Source organism: Accipiter gentilis, chromosome 10 (assembly GCF_929443795.1).
Source record: "Accipiter gentilis chromosome 10, bAccGen1.1, whole genome shotgun sequence".
NCBI lineage: Eukaryota > Metazoa > Chordata > Aves > Accipitriformes > Accipitridae > Astur > Astur gentilis.
Genome location: NC_064889.1, coordinates 2,988,087 through 3,013,684, shown reverse-complemented (window position 1 = coordinate 3,013,684; position 25,598 = coordinate 2,988,087). Strand labels below are relative to the sequence as shown.

Here is a 25,598-nt window from a genome sequence, read left to right as displayed (position 1 = left end):
TGCTCCACATATTAATCTGTAATCATAACAGAAACAATCAGCTGATAATCTTTCAACACATTCTATAGAAACAGGAATGACGTGTATAGGCTAAACTTGGGAAAAACATTTCTTTACGATCACATGAGATAAAAATAAAGGCAAAAATCTATTTCTTACAGGTCCTTTTAATTTTAATAAATAAGCAAAGGACGTGCTTGAAAATAGTATGCTAAACTAATAAAGGTTGTGCATGATGAATGTGAATGCTAACAAGAAGAAACTCCAAAGCATAGGCTCAACCTCTGCTATGGAGTCATGACCAGTGGTGCCTCCACAGTAAATTTCACAGAGTACAAAAAATAGGACAGATTAAAATGCACACGTAGATCAGATCTAGTGTAGACAGGTACTTTCAGCTACCACGAATGCTGGCTTTTTTTCCTTTAGATTAATTTCCTCAGTAATATGAAAAGCTGGCAACAACAGTAAATAAAGAAAACAATTGGAAAACACTACTTCAGAAAAATAATACTTTAGATATTGGGTTGATAACGCCGTTACCATGAGCACAAAATATTCCAATCGAGCTGAACCAGAAAAAAAATGCCTTTAACTAGCACCACCTAGAAGTCAGAAGAGATCAGACCCTGCTTTGGATGCATTTGATTACCGGCTTCTCCTCCTTCCACATGCAGAAATCAATTTCTCTCCCCTCCAAAAGACTCAAATTCGAAATATGCAAACCTCTGTTCACATGCTGTGGTGTTACCTTGCATATTCTGCCTCCTTATTTTAGGCTAGACCTACAATATTTACATCACCTAAAAGGAATACTACTTGTCTGTACTCGGAGACAACAAATTAAAAGGTGAAGAACAACAATTTACACTCAATAGCACAACCAAAAAAAACCCTCGGTAGTTCCAATATGACATTGCATTTCCTGTAGCTATGGTTTGTGTGTGTTTTTTCATCCACATTTCAACAAAGTTACATAAAACCACAACATAGAAATGGTTACCAAATCACTGCAGATATCTAAGCCATTTCTGACCTCTTAATATTCAGGTATTTTTCAAAAAGTACCGTAACTTCAAATAATGAGATAAGTAAAAAGAAACCATAGCAACAAAAGAAAAAACTACAGAACCTAAAATTAAGGCTCCAAAGACCTGAACTAGGTATAAGCAGACAATTACATGTGAAGATTAGGATAAATAAGCTATTTTACACTTCAAACAGAAGACAAGCCATGTCAGATTCCAAAAAAGGAAGCAACCTGGGAAAATTACGAAGGAAGGCTGTCACACCCAAAATTTGCTGTATACTCTCTAAAAGCTCTTAATGCTAACAAAAAAAGTGTGTCACAAAATGTATTTAAATTTGCCCTTGCAAATGAGTAAGAACATACTCCTGTAATTTCAGATATAATCCCTGAGACCGTCCCTTTATCAGCATCTAAACAAGTCAAGACGCATTGCACCATTACATTGGTTGGAAGAGGCAGGTCTATCAGCATAACTGACTTCTACCCCTGTATTATCTCCTCAAGCAAAAAGGAGTAACTAAGTCATTTCAAAAAACCCTCCCCTAAACTGCTCTGCAGAACCACCAAAAATATACCGAGATAGGCCACAGCGCAGGAAGGGAGCAGTATTCCATCCCCCCCTTGTCCCCAGCTACACAGCCGGAGTACACCTCACCTTCACGCCAGCCTCCCAGTGTGTGCACACATCCCTGACGCTTGATTGCAACATTAATTTTTTCCTGAGAAAAACTGAGCAATGGCAGCCTTAGCCATTAAATTGGCTGGAAGCCTCCACACATTGGGGGTTGGTCTGGCTGCCAAGTTTGCTTCCCATGCACCTTCAGCAGCATATTGTCACATCATACGACACCCATAAGCTTTTCTTACACTCCCAACCAGGCTTCAATTAAGTGTTTTCCTTACAGGATTTCATTATTGGTACAGGGATGATTTTGAAAGTCCTGGCCTCACAAAGCTACAACACAGCCGTTAGCACGCAACAGATTCAAAGTGACCCCTGAAATGATATGCTGCGCAAGGTAATCATTGTTAAATGAAGTTTCCTCTGGACTTTAAGCAAGTAAGAGGCTAGTGCATTTGAAGAACTACCTGGCCACTATCCTCTTCTGAAAGTGTAACCTATTTGGTAGTTTTACATTTCTTTTCCTCAAGGCTAAGTATTTTAAGATGAAACTTGTAGTGTTATTCCCACTTCAGAACCAGTCAAACAAATGAGATTTCAGTGTGGGGAAAAAAGTGACAAACCAAAACAGTAATTAAGCTAAATTGAGAATTCATTACTAATCTAAAGATGAACTTTTATGAAACATTTTCTTAGCAAATTCATTTTAAAACAATAATGCCCACTTTCTCACAAAATTTTAGTCTACGGATCTGAAATTGATATGCTATAATACATCGTAATATTAAAGATTAATATGGTGACATAAGACACGTGATATATTTTCTTCACAGTGCTTTTCATGTTCAAATACTAAGCCAATCTCTACCCCCACCAGAAAAAGCAGTCTTGCTTTCCCACGACACTGTTCCCACATGCTCATGTCACCCTCCTCCTTCTGCTACTACAAGTACTCATGCAGGCACATGGCGCAGCGGATCAGGGAACTGATCCCATTCTCTACATCCTCCGCAAATGCTTGTGAAAGCAAACGGAAGGGCATAGTACGCAGGTCCTCCTCCTTTTAATGGCACCACCATCTTGAAATGCTGAAACTAAACACGTGAAAATAGGATTAACATTTGGCAACGACTTCATATCTGCCATGTTTCATATCTGCCCAGGCACATTTCTAATAAAAGATTCACAAACTGGTAACAAAATACCTGGATTTTCTGCAACGTGAACGCTGACAGCCCAACACCAAAAATGCCAATTCCAACCACACAGGAGTATACTACAAACTGTTTAGGTGTCCCACCACACCAAAAAACATTTCTGGATGCAGTTTTCCTTTATTTCCAGTTTTCTTACACTTCCTCCTTCCTTGCCTGTTTTCAAACAGGAACATTTGGCTTTATAAACTACTTTTGGAGGTACTTCATCTTCTTGTTAATACCCAACTCTCCTCTCTGCTATGTACAACACTGCAACAGGCATTGGTTTCAAGCAATTACTCATTTTTTTTAACCAATGTGACAGTAACCCCTTAAGACTTAGAAAGCAAGCTATACTCTGCTTCTCAATACACACTCAAGAGATCTTAAAATTCATGACAGGTCTAATGACTTAAATGACTTTTGGCAGCCTGTTCTACTTTTAGAAAGAATATCCAAACCCCTCTATTTGTGGCTCTCCCTCTCTCGCTACAGTTACATTATAAGGTTTCAATGCATGAACTGCAGAGCAGGATTAGGAAGAGATGTTCAGGTTCATTAACTACAGGGGAAAACTGTGAAAGATGAAGCTTACACCAAAGGACTTACTCCACCAAGCGGAAGCAAGCTACTGGACCATTACACTGAAAACCAGGAGCTGAAAAAAAGCTAGAAGTTGCCTCCACGTGCTCAAGTCTGTTAGCGATGCCAGTAATACAAAGGTGTCTCTGCCAAAAGTAAGACAAAAGAGAAATCAACAGGACCAAAATTATTAGAGATACAGTTGTTAATTCCAAGACAATGTAGTAGGAAGTGCTATGTTATAGACATAAAAATATTATATCTATTCACAGATTCACATAAATACAAACTTAGATGTTCCATGGCTCAAAACATCATAGTAAAGATGACACTCAAAGCAGAAGTTTTATAAAAAAGCACTCATTAATACCTGGCTGTACACTACATGCAGAACATTAAATAGATGGAAGCCGTAGAAAAGCACAAGGTCTCTCCAAAACTATTACAAAGTCTAACTAAGTATTTTAATAGGCAAGAAACTCCACTTAAACGTATATCAGCACAAACCTCAAACTACAGAATATCATACACATACTAGCAGCACTGCATTATTCACATCTAGGTCAACATCAACATTAAACACATGTCAAAAAAGCTAAAAGCACATCAAACAAGATAAATTTGTCAAAGTATAATAATAATGGAAGACAACCGTGCTGGCTACTGACACACGCTTTGACCCAGTGTCACAAAATGTGACAGCTCCAAGACATGTAAAAAAACCATCAAATAAAAACAAAGGTAAAATATTAAGAGCCCAAGTACACGTAAGGCCAGCAAACTACAATCAAAAAAACCTCCTAAATTGTCCATACTTCTAAGCCCAAGAGAAAGATTAAAAAAACATAAATAGGTGGCAAAGTTCAACAGAGCTATACCGGTCAAGCAGAAATACAACCCCAGGGAAACCCAAAAGGATATAAAGTACATAGGAGATTAGAAAACTAGGAGAGAGGAAGTGAAATTTTAAGGGAGCAGGGGGCAGAAGTACAAAACCATAGGAATTACTAGTCACACTAAACAAGACAGCAAAGACATTCAGGCCTTCAGTGGCAGTCAAAGACAGGTAAGCGATTTCTTCAGAATGGCTCTCCCATCATCACCGAGTACAAACACACCAGGTGATCTGAAGGGCTGAAACATTTGATGGACCTATAAAAAGCGCAGCTACTTTCAAAAACTAACACATTTTCTAAGCTTCTGTAGTAGATAAGTGAAAAATGAAAAAAACCAGCAAGTATGCAGTTCTGGGTTTTTTAAGGCAATAGTAAAAAAATTTATTAACAAAACCACAGTAAGATTCACTCCTGTATGGGTAACTTAATTAAAATCTTACCTAACTTAACTACAAAGGACAGTAAGATATTCAAATTCTTTGAACAGGTGAATGAAGTAGTGGGCAACTTAACCACAGAACAGTTTTTCCACTTTTAAAAAGACGTCTGGACAAAACTATATGACTAGAGGATACCAAAAATTATCAAGCTGCCATGCTTTGATAAGACAAAGTAACTGAATCATCAAAATTCATACTACCAAAAAGAAGTCATTCAGATGAGCCAACACGTATCCAATGCACTAAGAAAAAGAAGATAAAGAGATTAAAATTTGCAAATTAAGAAATTCGGCACAAGCAGAGTACCTGAATTTCTCCAGTGGTAACCAGTACCAAGTCAGCTGCACAAACTACTTCACAGCAAAGAAAATTCACTGCTAATGTATGCAGAATGATGCATTTTGAAGGAAAAAAGCTCTCTCTAATGTGCAATTCACGGTTTCTAGATCAACTTCTCAACTCAAGACAAGATTTCTCACCAAGTAACTATGAAAACTAGAACGCAAAAGGAACAGGAGGAATAAAACATTGTCACATCGTAATTACCAGTACATTACTTCCTAAAAATGCCATACTCAGTCCTGGTCACGTCACAATGGCACCAAAGCTGAACCGGGAAAGTTCAAACACTGGCAATGAGAATCAGTGAACGCCATTAAAAAAATACCAAAGTTTATGTATTTGGAACCCAGGGAGTTCCTGAGTCAGACAGTCCCTTTTGAACAGCACCTTTAGGGATTTGATTGTGATTTTCTTTCCTACTAACATGTCCAGTCACTTTCAAGAATCCCAAAACATCCAGAAGCAATGAGTGGAGTGATACTGTTCAGTCACAGTGTAAAAAAAACAAAACTCATTTTGCTTTGTAGTAATTTCCTTCTTAATCAGTGTTAAAGGGACATTAGATAGTCTTCATTAAAATTAAACATTAAATCTCTTCACTTTCTACACAACTCAAACATCTCACAGTTGTTAGATACTCCAGGGAATTACCCAAACTCCCAAGAAAGTTCAGCAGCAGAATATTGCCAATTCCTTCACTCCCTTTGGTAAGGGCAGCTTTAATAATATTTTTTTTAAAAAAAAAAAAAAAGCTATTTTAACTGATGCAAAAAGGATTTATCATAAATTGACAGTCCGCTTATTTTACAAAATTGTTACTCTCTTCAGCATGAATACTAAATAGTAAAAAACCCACTTAACATTAAAGCACCTAATAGACCATATAAAGCTAGGGTTTCAGTTTTCCTAAAGAACTCTGCAACTATACACATACAAATGGTGCTTATCTATCTATATGGAATTAATCAGGATTACCACTTTCATCTTGGCAATTTAACTGGAGAAGTAAATCAATAGCATCCAATCAGTAAATATGACTGTTGTTTCCACAGTACTGAGACATTTTCTCTATTAAGAACTGGTTTGCCCTTTTTTTTTTCTCCAATAGCCTTAGAGCATTATATTTAACTATTCAGGGCACAGAAATCTATTTCAGCACGATAATCTGAAGCAGCACCCCTCTGAATATCTGGAGCAGTACCTCTCCACCCAGAACCCGGCACACAGGCTAAGCAAACACAGATTGCTGCCTCAGCTGCCGTTTCCAAGTGCTGTACTAAGACCTTGGATTTTTCAGGGGTTGAACACCCAGTTCTTAAGGTGCATAGGAAAGTAAATAAACCTCTTCTGTAACCAGCATCGAAGCTGAACCCATGAGAAGCTGCAATCTTGGCCCTGCAGCCAGCTGAATTCTGGTACTGCAGCCACTTGAAGACCTACTAGCTGTTTGAACCAAAGTAGAGTGAAGCCTCCCTTCCACTGAGGCTTCTGGAGGCAATCCACTGACTGACATCTTGATACTAGGACAGATTCTTTATGGGAAACGAGCATTAATTAGTTATTAGCAAGAATTTCAGTTATACCTCCTCACAGACAATGCAAAATGAAACTTTAAAACCCCTACATATATAAAAATACTGCATGTTTAGAAAACTTAGCTACAAACATACCGGCATACACTTTATACACAAAATTATTTCCATGCCAAACTTGTGATGGTAGAAAAATTTGCTTTCAAGCCCTGTATCATACTCAGGGTAATACTGCACAAGTTAAATGTTTTTATATTTTGAAAGTAAAGGTTAAGAACCATATCGTATTGCTCTCTGTATGGTCTTCTTGAACTCCCCCTCCCATTTCCAAGCTCACTTCTTACCACCCTCCTCTTCTCGGCAACACAGCAAACTTGAGTTAGGTGCTTACGTAGGTGTTCAGATTTCTCTGACAATCTTTGGTTGAAAGTTAATGTCTTGTAAATCACAAGGACATGTTATCATCAGGAATTACCAAATACTCTTGTTTATATAAAGAAATATCTTCCTTATGTAATTTCCTTACTTAAATTGCACTGCTAATGCAGCGGGAGGTAACTAAGCCAAGTGGTTTGTTTTGGGGGTTTTTTGGGGTTGGGGTTTTTTTGTTGGTTTTTTGTTGTGTTTTTTTTTTTTAAAGATGACAGGTTTTGTTTACTGTTTTTCACTGTGATAAATACTAAGCACAGGTGTATACGCACATCTTACAATTTTTAAATTGAAATGTCAGTTTAGTGGGATAGCTTCATAAGCAAGTCAAATCATTTTCTTAGATGACTAATAAAACAAATAACGACACGTTGCAAAAGCCGTATGTAACTTGGGCACTTACAGCTGAGGACAAGCGACAATGCATCACTACAACCCCAGTGAAAGGTATCTCGATTCACAGATTATTAGAACAATAGTTCACCCTCGCAAGAAATATGCTCCAGCACCAACAGACCTTTTCACTGTTGCCTGTTTATAGACGCGTATAAGCAGTGGCGCTGGTCTCCGCACATCACAGGAGCTATAAGCAAACTGCTTCTATCACATCATATGCAACACCCAGAATACAGGAGGCTGACGCGTACCATATTTATATGAAACAGGAATATCAACTGGAGACCTGTGCTTAAGTGACTTGGGATGTAACTGACACCTGAATATTTCTACTCTATTTTTAACTTGTGATATATTTAGAAATAATCAAGACATGCATACAAAACAGAAACAAATTATGACCTTATGTTTCTAAGGAACCCAGATGATCTATGCTCCCACCTTCTTCAGTTCTCAATACACTACTCTCGCACCCTAGAAAGAGCATCCTATATCACAGTGAATACTGTGCCAATCATCTGTAATCAACATGTTGCTAAAAAGACCTGTTCAGTTCTGGGAATCTTGTGCAGCTTTCATGCCCGCCAATTTCTAATTACATTTGATTGTGCACTTCCAAAACTGCCAGTTTATCCTTTAAGCACAAAATACATGCTGATTCCAAGGACTTCAAGAATACCAGGCAGAGACAGAACAAATTTCCTGCTTCTGAATAATCTAATTTGCAATCTTAATGGTTATCTTACAGGTTATCACAGCTTTTCTATTAAAAATTAAAAGTGACACCAACTTCAACTTTATTCTTAATAATGCAGTCCTGCATAGATCAAAGTTTTTGCATTAATCTCAAGTCAAACAGTTACAAGAGGCAGGATTTAGCTTAATTTGATGCTTGTTCCTTACTACTGATTTTTTTTTTGTTTTATTCCCTTAGCTAAGTGAAATATTGTCCCAATTCTAAAATCAGTAGCTCATTTTATCTTATTTGCAAAGCAACCAAATAGATTAGGAAACACACTAATGTTTACAGACACACAAATAAATGAAGTTACGCAGTTTTTTCCTACAATAATTCAGCTACACTCTTTTCTTCTTCAGAGAGCAATGACTGGCTATTTATAGATGGGATCAAATGTCACTTAAGCATACATGGCTACATACAAAGAATATGTGTTTCCAAATCTATAACTTCTGCTCATTTATGACATCTTTATAAACACCAAAAAGGCCAGCTTCTTTTTTTTTTTCTTTTTTTTTTTCTGCATTAAAAACCTGCTGTTCTGGACATCGCAAGTGGCACTTCAGTCTTGACAAGCAGAGCCACAGGTCTCACAGCTAAACCTCCATCTGGACCTAGAAACTAGGTGTTCCTCTGCCTCTCCGGCCCTCTACAGCAATCTAAGACTATTCCGAGCATGCTAAAGAGATCAAGCTTCACACAAAGCGCAGGACAGAAGACCCTTGCATCTGAAACACAAAGGGGAGCGCTTTCATGTGTGATGTGGAACATCTGTACCTGACTCCCTCTCCTTTGAGCAGGGAGGGACTTGAATGTCCCTCTCCCACCTGCCAAATATGAAAAGTATGTGGAACATCCTCTATTTAAGAAAAAAATAGTAATAATCAGGTGGGAAACAGTGTGAATTAAAGATGAAGCTCATCCACTATGCCTGAAGCATCTCATCTTCCTTGAGACAAAGAACCAAGAAAGCCTCTCCCTCCTCAGTTACTCACTCCCTCTAAATAACTGGTACAAACACCCTCAGGGTTAGGGAAAGCCCGGCTCCTGGTCCTTACCAGGGATGAAACGGGACAGTACCCATTGATAGGGCATAAAAGCGCTTGCTGCAAAAGAGAAAGGGGAGAGAGTAGGGGTTCACCAGAACTCCCAAGATTTCCACGCTGTTACTTCTAAATTCCTGCTCCGATAAACAGTCAGCTTCAATGAAGGTTTTATTTTGCATGTTTCAGCACATCACTCCCTCTTTGCTGACTTAATTCACGTATTTGGCTTCAACAGATAAAACTTCACCTATCAATTTGATTTCCTCAGAGCATAAGGGATTTTTTAAAGTAGGAAAGAGCAACCAACACAACAGTAACTACATTGAGCTGTCAGTAGAGCAGTAAATACTGAAAAAGAATCGTCACGTGGTAAGATTTTACACATCAAAAAAGTAACTTATCTATTACACATACTCTGAAGATCTTTTGAGTCCAAGTATGGTATTTTTCAAAAGGGGGAAAAAAAAAAAAGTATCTGCTTCAGACCTGGAATCTGCAAAGCTTGTACTGTGTAAGAGAATAAATAAAAATATTCCCTGTCAACAGGAGTCAGCACACACAGTTACATCAGCAGTATCCAAGACGAGAACTACCACGGACATTTCTGCCTAATGTGATCTGCAATAGGACAATTACACCATTCAATATCAGAGTTTAACCGTTCTCACTTTTCCAAGTTGCTAGAAACCACTCGTTTAACGAGCAGGTTTTTTTCCAAATTCCACTTGCACAGACCTTTCTTTTAAAATACCGGACTTCAATCTACAGGGGTGTATTCAAAAAAAAATCCCAGCATTCAACATTCAAGACCAAATTTTCTTTCAAGCTTTCTCCTAGTTTCTACTGCCGACAAGGAGGAAAAAAAAAAGTTACTTTTTAAAGCCAATATTTTGCAAAACGAGCAGATAACATTACTGCAAAACTAGGGAGCCTTCCAAGGCATTAACGGTCTTTCGCAAGGGCCTTTTTAGAAAGCCTTGTCGTACGCGCACCACGCTTCATCTGGACGAGATTACGTTTTTCGTAGCCTATAAAGAAGCAGGATTCAATAACGGATCGTTAAAGGTAACAATGGTAAAAGGTGCGAGAACTACAGCGTCTGAAACGCTGCCAGATCGCTCATTTCTGGGCCGTTGCGGCACAGTTTTCAGGCGAGTTTCCCCCTCTCCACAGGTTGGTTGCCTGTCATCTCCTCTCCGGTAAAGAGTCCCTACCGGTTCCAGTACCGCTCGCCGGGTCTTCCAGGCTCAGGCAGAGCCCGTGCGCGCCCCTAATCGTTTCACCTGCGCTCCTGCCCACAGACGGCGGGGAGAGCACGAAGCACAGGTGAACCGCTGAAGCTCTGACGCCGCAGAAAGGGGCTTCAGGTGTTTCCCGTTCTCCTCCTCCCCGCGCCAGGCGCCGGCAGGGGTGACCGCCCGCTTACGGAGGTGTGCAGTGGCCTCTGCTGGTGCGCTCACCGCCGCCCAGACCGTCCCGCTCGGACCAACGGAGCGGACCGCCGCCGCTCGCCTCCCTGGGGCCGCCGGCACCGCCGCGCTGAGGGCGCCCCGCTGCCCCCCACCACCACCACCACCACCACCCCCGCGGACCCCCGGGGCCACGCGCCCGCCCCAACCATCGCCCCCAGCCGCTCCCTCACAGCCCCGGGCCCGCCGAGCCCGCGACGACGAGGACGACGCCGCCGCCGCCGCCCCCTCGGCGCCCGCCGCCCCCCCGCCGCTGTCAGGGTCTCGCCTGGCTCCTTACCTGTGAGGAGGCTCTGGGAGCCGCTCCGAGCGGCGGCGCCGGCCGGGTCCGGCTGCCCGAGGAGAAGGGCGATCCAGAGGGAGCCCAGGAGCCGCCGGGCTCTCCCCGCCGCCATCGCTCCGCTCCCCGCGCCCGGCAGCCGGGCACCCAGCGCCAGCCCCTCCCCCGGGGGGGGCTCCTCCTGCCTGCCTGCCTGCCTGCCGGCCGGGGCGCGCTCCCCGCTTGTCCGCCGCCGGGCTGCGCCCCTGCGGCACCCCGAGAGCAGGCGGCCCTCAGCCGGGCGGCGGGGGCTCACGCAGCCGCCCCGGACGAGCGGCCAGCGAGGGCGAGGCGCGGGAGGGAGCGGCCGCGGCTCACTCCATCGCGGGCCGGTCCCAGCGCCGGGCTCCGCCGCTCCCTCACACGGAGCCAGAGGGGCGCTCGCCGCGCGCTCCTCCCCTCGCTCCCTCCCGCCCACACCCACAACTCCCCCCCTCCCCACCCCCCTCCCCACACACACACACAGGAGCGCGCATGCGCCCGCGCCCTCCACTCCCCGCCTCTCCCGGGGTAGACGGCGGCGCACGCGCTCCCCTCCCTCCCGCCACCACCGCCGCCGCCGACCCCCGCACCAGGTGTGCGCGCGCCCGGCCGCCCGCCACCGCGCCTGCGCGGCGCCCCCGCCCGCGGGGAAGGGGAGGCGGGAACGGGGAGGGGGGAGCGCGCGCGTGTGGTAAAAATATAACTCGCAGAAACTTGTTTTCTTAGGGGGGAAGAGATATTTCTGCTGTTCAGTTTGGGACGTCGGCTTTCGTAATAAGCACGTTTCTCAACGAACCGAAAGATAAATGGGAAGAAAAGCGCGAACGTACTTTGAAAAGGCAAATGGAAATGTGTTTTCATCCTCCTGGGGGCAATTAGTTTTAGACAGCATTTGCCAATCAAATCCAAATCATTTGAATGCCGCATCGCCACCACCAGCCGGATTTAGCCTTACTGTTGGATCCCGTATCCTTACAAAGGACACAGTAAGAGCTATAAATATACATTCCTCCTTCATTAATCATAGGAAGCGTACCCTTGTATTTTTTTTCCACCTCAGCTTCTTGCCCACTAAATTACATTTTTACAATGTGCGCGCTATCCTTGCTCATTTTATTATTGACTAATTGAATTGTCTCTTTCAGCACATAAATTACATAGTGCCAGGGCTCCAGAAGTGGTAACCATGAGATAACCGTACCCCTGGGGCACTGCGAGACGTGAAACATCGGTACATCTCCCCGAAATGCCTGTTCGTATTGCAAAATGTTTTAAAACTAGTTTAAAATCATTTGTGCCAGAAAAAAACAGGCTTTTACACTGGTAGTGACGTTCCTGCCAAGGAACTGAGGACTGATTTCAGGAAAGTTTACCCTGACAGCCTGTGTGCATGTGGCGAGGGTGTCCCTCTGGATGCAGGCACCTCTGTATTCCCGCGAAATCATCCCTGATCCAGCGGGATTTGCAGATTTGTTTATTTAGAGGCTTTTCGGCGAGGCAGACGCTGACACATTTTGCAGTGCACTAAAACGCAGGTGTGCATTTTGCTGCACATGGGGATGCAGAGATGTGCGCCACTAATTAAACGTTGATGTGACTACAAAGTATCAGCTAATAGGGGTGTCTGAAGTGTTTCTCATTGTGAAACTTGCTTCATTATTTTATAATTTTGTTTGGTGTTTCTGTAAGGAAACGGCGGGGGGGGGGGGGGGGTGTCCTCTGCTAAAAATATCTTGGAGCATTTTCGCAATGAGGAATAATTACCCCCTCAGAAGGATGTTTGGGTTTCTCCATATTATGCTTGCCGAGTTACGCTGATATCTGATATGCCAGAAGGATTACCAGCAACAAACTGTAATTTATACTGAAAATGGAAGTGCTGATTAAAAGGCAGGACTGGTAGTATAATTCCTATTAAAGCTGGTTAGCAATTCCCATCATCAAATCCTACCTTCGGTCACTTTCAATAGTGCCAGACTAACCGCTGTGCTGAAATTCAAGCATCCGAAGTTCATACCTCAGGTTAAATTACAAACACTTCTTCTTTCGTTCCTTCTGTCGGGGATCTTCGAGTCTGAAAACGAGCACGGTCACTTTGTCAGAGGCGTTCCCTCAAAACCCACCATGAAAACCCCTAACGAACATCCCCCGTTTGCGCTCGGCAGGGGCTTACCCTTACCCGCCCTCCACGGTGCGGTTCTCCAGCAGTTTGGTGCTCTCCCAGCACGCCACAGCCCAAGGCTGTGGGAGTCGGAGCTGGACCTGCAGTTCCAGTTCCCGGCTGCTCTGGACCATGCCAAGTCTGAAGGTAGGAAAGGGCGAGCAGGGAACCTGTCCTTCCAGTCCTCTTGGGAAACGCCGAGCAGGAAGCTCCTTGAGTAATGCGTGGTGGGGACGAGAACTGGATCGGGAACGAGTAAGTTGGCAGGCGCAGAGGGTCTGGAGAAAGACAGGTTCTTCGGGGTGGCGAAGGGGAACGGGAAGTTGAAAGAGGAAACTCGGTCTGCCTGGAAGGAAGGATAAAACAAAGCTCCTAAGCAAGAGTCTGGAAGCCAGCCTGTTGGGAGAAGACTTGAAAACAGACTGGGAATGGGAGAAAATTCCTGGGATAAGGCCATGCGACCCAGGAGGACCAGGGCTATCAAGACCAGCCCGTTATCTGGCTAAGGGCTGATGGAGAACTTGCTGGGCAAAAGGGATCAGATGGGAAAGCTGGAACGGGGTGAGGGAGGAAGACGTGCGACCCTGAGGTTTGGTGTGGGATGCAGCAAGGGCGACGAGGGAATTCACTAGAGACGGTGATGTAGAAGTGGGAACGACAAGAGGCTGAGAAAGAGAGGCAGAGCAGAAAGGTGGGGATTTAGGAAGGGGAATGAAGACCACCTGGAAAACTATCATGTTTCTGCTGGCAGCAAGTATCTGAAATACACTGAGAACGCACCTCAACCCCTTCGTTACAAAATAGCAGAATAAAGGCTGCCAGTGCAAAAGGGTAAGCCTGGCTTGGATGCTGAACTAATGTCAAGGAATCAAGATAAGTGCCTAAACAACTTGCACTTAATTTACCCTAAAAATCAAATGTAGGTATTTTATGTACCTTGGGAGGAACTGCGGGGAAGGCAAGCACGGCGCTGTGGCTAAGGTGGATGACTGCTGCTCCAGGATAGAGCTTCAGCCTCAGGACTCCTACGGGATGCAAAGCACAGTGCCTGAAACAGAGACTTCACAACCAGGCGCTAATTGTGCAGTCTTCACTTCCTACGTGCCTGATCTGACATTTTGAAGTCTGATTTTTGCAGAAGTGAAGAGCACTTGCAGATACATCTGCAATAAATGAGAATTTATTAAACTTTTGAATAAATTAGGTGCTTTGCCATTTTCTATTTTCTGACAAAATCAGGCCACGAGCATTTCTAATTGGTTATCTAAAATTAAAAGATATTTTTTACTATTCTGTCTGTATGCTTAAGTTCCTCATCCGTAAAATAAGGGTAACACCAGTTCTCGCAACAGCATTGAGAAAATGAATTAGAGTTTGTGAAGCACTTGGATACCATAGTGATGAGTACCATGGAAAAGCCCAGGAGGAAATGAATAAATCTGTCTTCAGAACAATATTTGAATAGTGCGCAGTAAATAAAGCATGGGCCACACAGTGAACAGCGAGGAGAAAATAAAATTATTACTTAGTGAGCACAGTCTATTTTGTACAATGAGTGAGGCTGGGAACCTGTCGAAAGAACAGCGTGTGATCTAATTACAATTAAATAGTGTATCATAATGCAAATGCACAAAAGGGACAAATTACAGCTGCACAGGCCACCTTAATTTCGGCATTTCTAAACTTTTAAACTCCTGAATTAAAAAAAACACACACCACCTTTAGGTTGCAAACGCGTAATATACGTGTATAAAAGATTTCCTCACCCTTTAATAGTTGGAGACAACATATTTACCTCATCTACCTCAGCCACTGCTACACACTTGAGTGGAAAAAGTGTTTTTCTCCTCTTAGAGATGTCTCGGCCTTACAGCCAAGATTTCACACTGTCACTCACACATTGACGTTGTACAGTTTTAAATTCAAAATTCACCTTCTTTGGGAGTCCATGCCTGATCACGGGAGACAGACAGTATTCTCCAGAGAGGGATCCAGAGAAGGACCTTAATTTCAGTGATTAAAATTTTGTCTTTTGCTTGAGGTGCTTCATATTTCAAACCAGCCTGCTGGCTTTTAGTGCAGAAGCAAGGTTATGGAACAATGACAACTTCACTGATCTCTTGCGACTTCCGCAGTCCAAGGCTAGCACTGAGCCTTTCTGACTCCAGCTGAGATTTGGAGCTGCTTCAGAGCTGCTGCAAATTGCACTTGGTTATCTGTTGCCCACAAGAAGGGTGATAAAATTAGGATTCGACTGTTCAGTGACACTCTGGTTGTGTCCATTTTTCTGATCATGATTTCTCTATTGCTTAGCAGGATGTGAGGTGACACTGAATAGTTACACCAATTTATTGTTATACAGAGAATTTTCTGTTACTGGGCATCCTCTAGCAAGCAGCTGGTTACGGCAATTTTGGGATAAGAAGGGGCTGCAGCACAAATAAAGACCTGGCTCATTAAGTTGAAGACTTATACCTATGAGATACTGACCTTCCCTTTAATCTGCTGTGCTGCCATCCGCAGATGACTTCTGGCAATAATGACCTGTCTGATTATTCCTGCATAGGTCTCCACACCGATGCTGGCACCGCAGTGCCTAGCGAGGTATGCTGTCTTTCATCATTCAGTAGGGACTAGATTATTTTTTGTTACTATTATTATTGTTTTTTTCATATTGGTCACAGATGTGGTTTTGCAAACTGCTCCAAGGTTAAAAGTCATCCTCCTGACTTTGCAGAGCAAATTCTAGGTTAGCGGGCCATTTGCCAGAAACCCTCTAACCCCAGCACATATTTATGTCATTCCTGATGTCAACAACAGCTAAACAATTCTAACTCCTTGCTGGAGTTGGGGAGGGTCATAAATGGAGGTAGACCTTCCAATAACTAACGTTAGTTCCCTGGGAAGTTTGAGAGGAAGATGGAGCTCCTTCGCTTGAGTCACTGTTTAACAGTCTGAAATATGAGCAGAGCAGTTGGTGTGAAATGCTTTTAAAGGCTTCAGTCACTGAGCGGCGGGACTGTTGAGGTCTAATCCAATGTTTGTTTATTTAGGGATTTCAGATGTAGATAGAGGGAACCTAGAATCCAAAATGCAGGTTTTACTGAATCCAAGCCGTGCTTTAAAGGAAAAGAATAATTTATTTGCTATCGGAATGTGCATAATGATGTGGGATGTGGCTGTCTGGGCATTCAGATGGAGAGAAATCCAGGTAAGCCCCAAAGGGAAAGCCTGATGTTATTGCAGTCAACGGGATATTTGCCATCCATTTAACTAGAGCGAGGTTTCACCTCTGGATGCCTGTCATGGGATGACACTGTGCCACAGGCATTCACAATGTTATCAGTGACACTTAGTTTGGTATTTTTCTCTGTTTTAGTAGTTGTCATATAGTTGTTGTTCTCAGGTGAGATCACTACTGGATACACACTGGTAATTGAGCCTCCATTCTTCTTCGCCACTGGCAATGCCCTCACTTTCCCGGTGTCCCGCTTCTCACTGAGGTACTGTAACTCATCTTTGGACTGAAAGACTTTTTGCACATCTAGTAAGAGAAGAGACAGATGGTCCATGCCCTCTCGTGTGAACAGGATCAGCCTCCTCCGCAGCTTAAAAACCACATAAGCCAGACGATGATTCCAGGTGGTGTTTATCCCAAAGCATTTCCAACAATCCCACAAGAATGTTAATTACTGACACCAACAATCTTGTTCTCATTCATATAATGGGAGCGCCTAAAGGTCTTACCTGAGGTTGGGTCCTATTGTATTAGACACCGTAGGATCACACAACAAAAGCAAGTCCTTTCCCCAGAGAGGTTATAGTCTAGAAGGTTAGCCCGGCAGGAAATTAGAAAAAAAGCAGAACCACGGAAAGGTGTCGTGAGTCACCAAAGGTAGTGCAGCAGTTCCGCATTTCACATCTCCCGAGTCCTAGTGCTTCAGTGCTATGTAAACACTATCACATTTTCTCCTGATGTCTGTGCCAGCAAAGGCAGGGAAGTGAGACTGCAGCAGCCTGAGAGCAGTTCAAAACAGAGAGGAAAAAAGTAGAGAGGAGAAAGGCTAAAAACAAAAGGAAGATAATTGATACTTAGCACATAGAAACAGTCATTCCCTCTGGGCTTGGGAAATCAAAGAAACAATCTTAAACCAGGAGCAGAGGATGCCTGGAAAATATACAGTCCATTGCTCCTGGTGATCTCAGCACACTTTACAGATACAAATCAAACCTCACCTCTGCCCGGTGTGGAAAGTTACTAACTGCAGCATCGCCCTGTCCCTTTTTTGGCTACGCGGCACTGTCGTCTCTCCCTGCTCTGGGACCTATCTGCTAGTCAGGGGATTGATGACCTGCATTTGTGAAGTCCTGGAAGTGGAAAGAAAAAGCCATGTTACCTGCCTGAGATACAAATGGATCAGCCAGAGTTAGATGAGCAAGTCTTATGCATAAAACTTGAGACTAGATAGATTCGACTGTTGTGTCAACACCTACAACTCCCACATGTGTCCTTTGCTGTTGGCAGTCAGTCATGGCTGGCTTGTATCTCAGACTACTACTTTAGGTGTTTAAAACTGAATATACATATATAATGATTCCAGGAGCCCCTGTTTGAAAATAGTGGCTAAAGTATCCCTCTGCTTTAAATGGCAGAAACTGGAGGCATTGAGTAGTTTTAGAACCTTGTGACAGAACAGTAAATATGAACAAAATTACCTTAGTCCACTAATTTAACAGTTCAAAAACAGTGGGACCCATCGTTACTGTGATGTAGCGAAGACAGGGATGATGATCTGCAGAAACGGGAAAGAATACTGACATTGGGCAATAGGTTGGGACAGGGACAGAGTCCTGTTTGCTGTAATAAGCAACTGTCTTGTTCATACACTTCTCAGGCAGCCCTTTACAATTAGAGTTTTGGGTCTGCTTCCTCCTACTGGAATGCTCCTCAAAACCTCATCACCCTTTCAAATGCTGTGAAGGAATTTCCTACAAATATAATGGATTTTCATGGAAGAAATATGAGACTTCTTCATTCTTACCATGTCATCTGAAAAAGGGACAAGCTCAAACAGTTGTAAAATTCAACTTTTCAGAACAGGTCTTCAAGGTTCATGTATCAGATACTTTGAAGAGCTTACTGTGCGGTTTCAGATGTAAATTTAGCTATGCATAAAAGTGCAGGGACCTAATTTGACTCTATCCAATAAGTTAAAGATCTTGTTACCGATGCCATAAAGCAAGAGATCCAAGACCTCATTTAGACAGGGCTTCCACTCCCCAAGCTCATAAGGTGCCACTGAAGGATGCCCGGCGTCCTAGAGGACTTGTCTTTTGCCAGTGACCTCCTGCCACTTGATCTGTGTATCATGATCACGGTGTCTCTCAAAGCATCTTCCTCCCAAGAAAGGCAGGGGCTCATGCTGCAGCACTTGGGCGTGGTGCAGAAGTCCGGACAAGACCTTGGTTAGCTGTCAGCTGTCAGCTAAGAGCATGGAGGTCTCTTTTCAGAGAGCAACAACAGTGATACAGCCCTGATTTGCTAAGGAGAGAAACAAGCTCCTGTTCCCAGCAGTTTCTAGTTTGAAAGCAGAGCTATGCCTTGAATCATTCTGCATAAATCTTATTTTTAAATCATTTCTAGCCTCTTGCAAATTTTAAGCATCTCCAAAAGCAGGGCAAATTTGCCAACATTTCTTCCCAGTTTTCAGCAGTCCAACTTGTTACCTCCATTAGTGCTGTCTGAATCTTTCTCAGATGCAGGATTGAGGAATTTGGAGACACAAGGACAGTTTAAAAAGAAAAGAATACATTTCGTGCTGAGGAATGGTACTGTGCTGACAGCTCTAGCAGATAAAACGTGGGTAGCCTTCAAATAGGTAGTGTGTTTTACTCGCTAAAGCTGTCAATCTGGCACTTTTCACAGACATTAATTTTACTTTCTTTTTTTGTTTAAACATCCCTTCAGGGCAACAGTTCTGGAAAAACAGCCCCATTCTCCCACCTCTCCATGCTCCTCCCAGGGGACTGCTGATCAAAGCCACGAGAGCAAAACATGCAACTCTGATGGGATATGAAATGTGGGTGATCATGCCATGAACCCTGGTATCTTCCTGACAGGTACGCTGCACATTAAGCACATCAGGATCTATATGTCTGCTGTCACGATGTGGTTTTACCACGTATTTTTATTTCCTTAGTACCTGAATGGCAGCTTTAGAAATCAAATTACAGTCTGAGTGCTACAGGCTGCAGCCCCCTGACTGAGCCACTAAATCAGACTAATTGAAACAACAAATATGCCTGAATAGCAGTTCCTTAAGAAAATGTTGCCCTTACAACATGCCGCCTTTACTTCTAACATAACTTGACTGGACTTACTGACTGCTTGGTATTTCTGCTACTGCAGATTCTAAGAAATATGAAATGAGTTTCAAAGAGGTCAGAATGTGACTTTGCATCCAAGTGAGGCACAAAGACATTCAGAGATACTAAATGGAGCAGAGGGAACTGCAGAAAACTAAAGGTTGCTAGTTCATACCGACAGAGATCAGTCCTTTTTGAACATCACTGCCCATTGAGCAGTCTGGTCTGAAAAGAGGTGAAGGTGCTAACCCACCTTCTAGTGAACAGGTACCACCACACTGTATAAGTTGCCCAGGCTGTTGCTTCACCTACCTCGCCCTCCACTAATACACATTTTTGAGGGGATGCTCTTAGAAGGACCAAAGGTTGAAATGGTATATCCTCCTTCAGTGCAGTGGGAGGTATGTGCTTGCAGGGCCATCTGGGAGGAAAATACTCTTATGCTATACAGGCAATGGACATTTTGCATAAAAGCAAGATGCCTTCACATTCCCAAAGAAATTCAGATAAAAAGAATCACTACCAAAAACTGGAGAGAATTTAGATGCTTGGAACAAATTTACATTACTAAAAATAGGGAATTGGTAGAGAAAGAGGTTAATGCTATCAGAAGTACCCTTCATTTCTGAAAGTACAGAAGTGTATGTATTCAACAAGAAATCCATTTCTCAAAAAGACTCTCATTCTATGTTCAAAAACCTACAGTGAGGTCTGAGAAGAAATTGAGGTTTATGTCTATATCATCTGGAATGAACATTTACATTCTATGAAGAAAAGAAATGGCATTTTTCGGATGCAAGCCCTGTGAGGCGAGTAACAAATAAGATATATTTGACAGAGGAAGAAAAGCATTCTCACAAACCTAATGTTTTTTCTAGCCCCAAATGGCTGCAATCTGCCTCTAAAACCCTCTTTCAGGCTGACACTTGCTTCACGATCTGTTAGTTTTGTCTAAACCATCCTTTCAAATGGTAGTCCAGCTTTTTCCTTCTGACCTTTAGCCCACTCACCAGATATCAGGTAGCACTCATCTGGTCCTCTGGGGTTGTCATCGCAGTATCCGCAGTGAGCCACTACTTCTCACGCTGCCAGGTCATGCTAGGAAGTAATACTTTTGGAGAAGGCAGCATAGGGGAAGACAAGGAATAGTATTACTGACAAGCTTTTAATGTTTACTGCTACTACTGCTGTTAATGTGTGTTTTTACTAAAGAGCAGAGCTCATGTATTATGCTTAGCTTAAAAAGAAAGCTGTAAAAAGTACCAGTGAAAGATATCAGGAAGAAAAAACTCACATAACACTCCTTTTTTCTTACGCTTTTTTTTTTTTTTTTTAAGTATTGCATCCAATTTCTGGCAAATGTCATAGTCCATGGGGTATGGTGCCTCCAGAAGACTCCCAAAGTACACGCTGCGCACAGGCTCCTGCTGCAGGAAGTGAGCAGTGAGAACTCTGACACTGAGCAAGGCAAATACCTCACTGTGAGCAATTTCCAAACCAGAAAGATGAAGAAGTTAGTCTTGTTCCTGGCTACAGTCCTGACACATGAAAGGTTTTACTAATTTTCAGTTGATGCAGGTGAATGATGCCATGTTAGAAATGACAAAGCTAAGAAATCTTGCACTTCCCCTAAAAATGACAGGTATGATGTATGTAAAGAAGGACTAAGCACAGAAAGCTCTGTGATTCTCTCACCTGAATAGCTTACTTGCAGTGTTGAAAGGCTAACTGAACTCAGATAAGAGATCAGTGTGGACAAAATCCCCATTTGGAGTATTTCATGGGCCCGGGGTGGGTGGGGTGACACTGCAGCAGAAGGTAAGCAAACCACAGCCTGAAAGATAAATGGATATTAATTAATTATAAGTTGTACACCAACTTATGCAGTGCTAGGAACTTAATTAACTCCCCCCCCCAAAGCTACAAGCAGACTCTTGAAATTGGGCAGTGAGTGAACCACCCCAAGTCAGCACTTACAGTGGGGATCTTCCCTCTGACCAAAGGAACCCATTGTTAAATGTATGGGGAAACAACAGACAGCAAAAGGGATGGTCTGAAAAATTAGCAGCGTGTATACTTGTGTTGAAAAGCCTTGTTCACATTAGAAGAACACCTTCAGCAGGGAATGAAGATTTTAAAACAAACAAACAAACAAAAAAAACAGGGAAGCCTGCACAGGATGCTAAGTAAACCTGAATAAAGCACACCCATCCTAAAGCTCATCTCCCATATCAAATTTTTAGGTGGAATATAGCAGATGCTAGCAGAAGGGGTGAAAAGGCTCGCAGCTCTGTGAAAGGTAAGAGGAAATGCAGGACTGACAGCAAGCAGACACTCATGAGTCACCAGCGAACAGGGAAAAAATGCAACCCTTTGTGATTACAGTTAAGCACAAATAAATATGTAGGAAAAGAACAGTTTCTATTTCCTGCAAGGAGTAAAGTTTGGGGGGAAATGGCCTATGCCAAATATTTTTCTCTGCTGGAGGCATCAGCAGGATTCTGACAGGCACGTTAGGAAAACAGACCATACGTTTGTGCATATTCAACAGCCCCTATGGGAGACATAATTTTCTCAGGCTGCCGTTTGGGTTGTGTTTGGCACTTGAACTGTTTCATGGGCTTTGATAGCCTAGGATCTGGGTAGATGATGTTTTGTTCTGAGGGAAAAGAGTAGAAGCACATGACCAGAAGCTCTGATCAGCTTTTGAAAGACCCAGACCAGCAGAGCTCAACCAACAAAACTCCTTTGTAATGGAAATGCCATACCTAGGCATGAAATTAGAAAAGCAATGTGTACAAGCAGATTACAATAAGATTGAAGTCATCCCCAGTATTCCTGCCCCAGCAGAAAATGATGCAAAGTTAAGATACCTTTGAGTAGTGAACTGTCTAGCCAATTTAGCTGCCCAAGCAATCAATGACTGATCTTTATGTGCAGGAGTGTTCAGTAGACCTAACATACAGATCTTCACAGGGAAACTGAAAGGAGCTAATTAATAGCCCCAGATAAACAGAATTAAGTGCAAAACTGGACATAGATCTTTACAGACTGGTGCTGGCTGAGCTGAATGCTCTCCTTGCACTCTCACTAGCGCTTATGACCCTAGTGAGGCATAAAGATTAATGCTTATACGAAAAAGCATTTGCTTTCCACTTTTTGTAAAGCACTTGTAGGCTGTCTACTTGAATGTTTTGTTTGGTTTCAATTAGAGATAGTATTAGTCTTTACTTACAGTCTTAGCTGGGTGTAGTTTTGCTCTCCCCTGTCCCATTCCAGAAGAGCCTGAAGTGACACCTTTCTATCCTCACTGCTATGACTGCTAGGAAGTGAATTCGATAAGTCATTCTGTTTACACTCCAAATTGACCAGCTCTATTCACGTCAGCGGGGGTTGCCCTGTTTGCAATGCAGTTTGAAACCCTCCAGTGCCCTGAACTCCAGAGAAGTAATGACTGTTATTCAGAGTTAACACACAAATCACAGGGCAGGTGGGAGATGTTGAAAAGTCATGCAAATTCTCTTTGTTCCCAGGAGCCTCAGCATAAGTGGCCTCATAGGAGCTTAAGGAGGAGTTTCAAGGCTATCCTTGAATATGGGATGCTTCCTGGGGCATCACAAATGCCAAAGAAACTTAACTGTTTTGCTAATTACTACTGCTGTAGTGTGCAATGGGGACACCAAAGAGTAGAGCCTCTGCCATGAAGGCAAACACTTCAGTAAGCTGAATACACTAAACAGCCCAAAATGATCAAGCTGCACAGGCCAGGTCAGTGTGTAAGTAATGAGTCTCTGAAGTTGTGTACGCTGGGACAACACCTAGAGGGGCAGCATCTTCCTATTTGACTCCACTCGCTTTCTTAATTAAGCTTCTGTAATCATAGAGCAATAGGAAAAAGCTGGCTCCCTTTGGAGAAATATCACTGCAGTTCAGAAGTAGATAATGTGTATTTTACACCAAGGCCTATCTAATAGTAGGAAGGGGACCTCAACCCTCACTATATACCCACAGAAGGTAAGGGCAATGTACTAGGGTTCATTTGGCCTTTTCTAGAAAAGGTAAAAAGATGTGAATTTACTTTGACGACTGGGACTGCACATGCTGTTTTGCAGTCACGCACACGGTACCTACAAGCACAGATGGGCAGGCCACTGGAAGCAGCTACTGCCCTCCTCCATGGGACCAGTTTATTCTGACCCAAGTATTTTAGGAAGAAATCCCAGTCAGTCTTGCCAGCAGGTCAGCAGGAAAGGTCTGTCTGGGAAGACATACCCCCAAATGCCTTTGAGAAGGCACAGAAAGAAGTTAAACACTGAAAATTAAGTGTCTGCCATGCATAGGCAGCTCCTGCAGCAGGGAGATCTGAGAGCAGGTTTTTCAGGATCATGACTTTGGACTGAGGTGCCTGAATTCTGTGCAAATTTCACTTCAGACATCTGCTTGGATCTAGTCTTAAATCTCCCTTTATTCCTGTGGAGAACTGCAATACTTCCATGGTGTTTCACAGTGTCACTGTTAAACTCAGTAATCCCTCTTCAAGACCTAGGGGTGGAAGGTCCTGCACAAAAAAAGCTTTTATTTTATAACTAAAAGTAAGGTAAAAGAGGACATCAAATAACAGAGTCAGCCTAAAGGCACTGAGAGGATTCAGAGAGATGTAATATGCTTGAGAAAGGTAAACCTTGGGCTCGAGGGCTGCAGCTGATCTTGGGCCCCTCACCTCAGCGGACACAGCTGCCTTGGTGCTGCAAAGCTACATGTGTTGTTCCTCGAGCGAGGTCTCTTGTCTCCTGTTTCTCTGAGGTGCCATTCTATATGGAAGCTAAAGATCATTAAAATCTTCCAGAGGACAACCATGACACCCAGCCAACATTCCTCCCTTCAATAAATAAAACAGTTTCTAGCTTAGGCGGCTCTGTGAATTATTGCAGAGCACATAATAGTCCCTATATTTGCCTACACAATCACTACGCTCCCCAGATCTAACTCATTACTGTGCTTAGCGAAGCGCTTTGAACTGCCTCAAGCATGAAAAGCACCATATAAGAACAAATTTTATTCTCATAAAAAGGTATTAAGGCAAGTTAGAGGCACTATTGACGCACATGATATGTTATAATTGGCAAATGTTCACAAAGGCAAAATCCAGCTTTGTGCATCAAGCTGGAGGGTACCTGTGTGCACACTGAGTCTGTCTGAGTGCATCCTCTCCTCTGCCCTGCAGCGCTCCCAGCTCCCACAGACGAGCCGGCTGGTTGAGAGCCCCGACTTCCTAAACACAGCCCTTTCACTTAGGATGAGAAGTGGGACTCTACTTGACCTGATTTTAAAGGGAGACATGAACCCCGCTGGCTAGTAGCTGGCATTATCCAGCTGCACCTCGGTCTTTCCTGACCCATCATTCCCCCACAATCATTTCTGTCACCATCGCAACACAACCCGACACCCCCAAGGATCACAACTGCGTCCCTGCACCTTAACTGGAGCATGTGCCACCCTTTCCACCCCTGTCAACGCCGCTTCACTGTGACCTGCAGCACCCTCTGTTGCTCCCTTCCCAGAGTTCACCCAGCTCACCCTCCCTGCCAGGACTATTCCTTTCCCATTTCAGCTACTGTCTTCCCAAAAGTTATCAGGGCACCACCATTATGGCAGTCTGTCCTGGTCTGGACTCTCATTCCCTGCTTGTTAGTCTTGCCAAATTTGTTTATTTCCAAAATATTATCTGTGAAACGGAGGGACGCTATAGGTATAGAACTGAGATAGCTGAAGTCCTTCTTCCTAGGAATAGGTAGAACTCAAATAGCTTCTAGTGACCCAGAAGCCCTGGAAAATAAAATAATATTTGGAAGTGTCAGGTCATTAATCTACACGAAAGTCTTTCTAGCAGTGCTGTGCTTAAGGATGTTATCAGAGAAGCCAGGAATGTTCTTGGGGTTGGAGGGTAGTGGGCATAACATTTTTTGCAGGCCCACACAAAAATGTTGGGTTGTCCCAAGCCAATGTCATGTCCCAGAAGGACACCAGAGTCAGCACTTTCACTGCTGTAAT

At 43.3% G+C, this 25,598-nt stretch overlaps 1 protein-coding gene across 8 annotated transcripts in view; it reads right to left on the bottom strand.

The window, feature by feature from the left end:
• Positions 1-11,426, bottom strand: part of NEO1 (neogenin 1) — a 221,419-nt gene extending 209,993 nt beyond the window's left edge. For 6 of the 8 annotated variants that reach the window (XM_049812362.1, XM_049812363.1, XM_049812364.1 and 3 more), the window contains exon 1: positions 11,000-11,425. In XM_049812362.1, coding sequence (XP_049668319.1) covers positions 11,000-11,114 — 115 coding nt within the window. In that variant the 5' untranslated portion in view covers positions 11,115-11,425. Of the gene's footprint in view, positions 1-10,999 lie in introns of all 8 variants that reach the window. The other 2 variants (XM_049812368.1, XM_049812369.1) reach the window with 1 other exon arrangement.
• Positions 11,427-25,598: the final 14,172 nt, after the last annotated feature.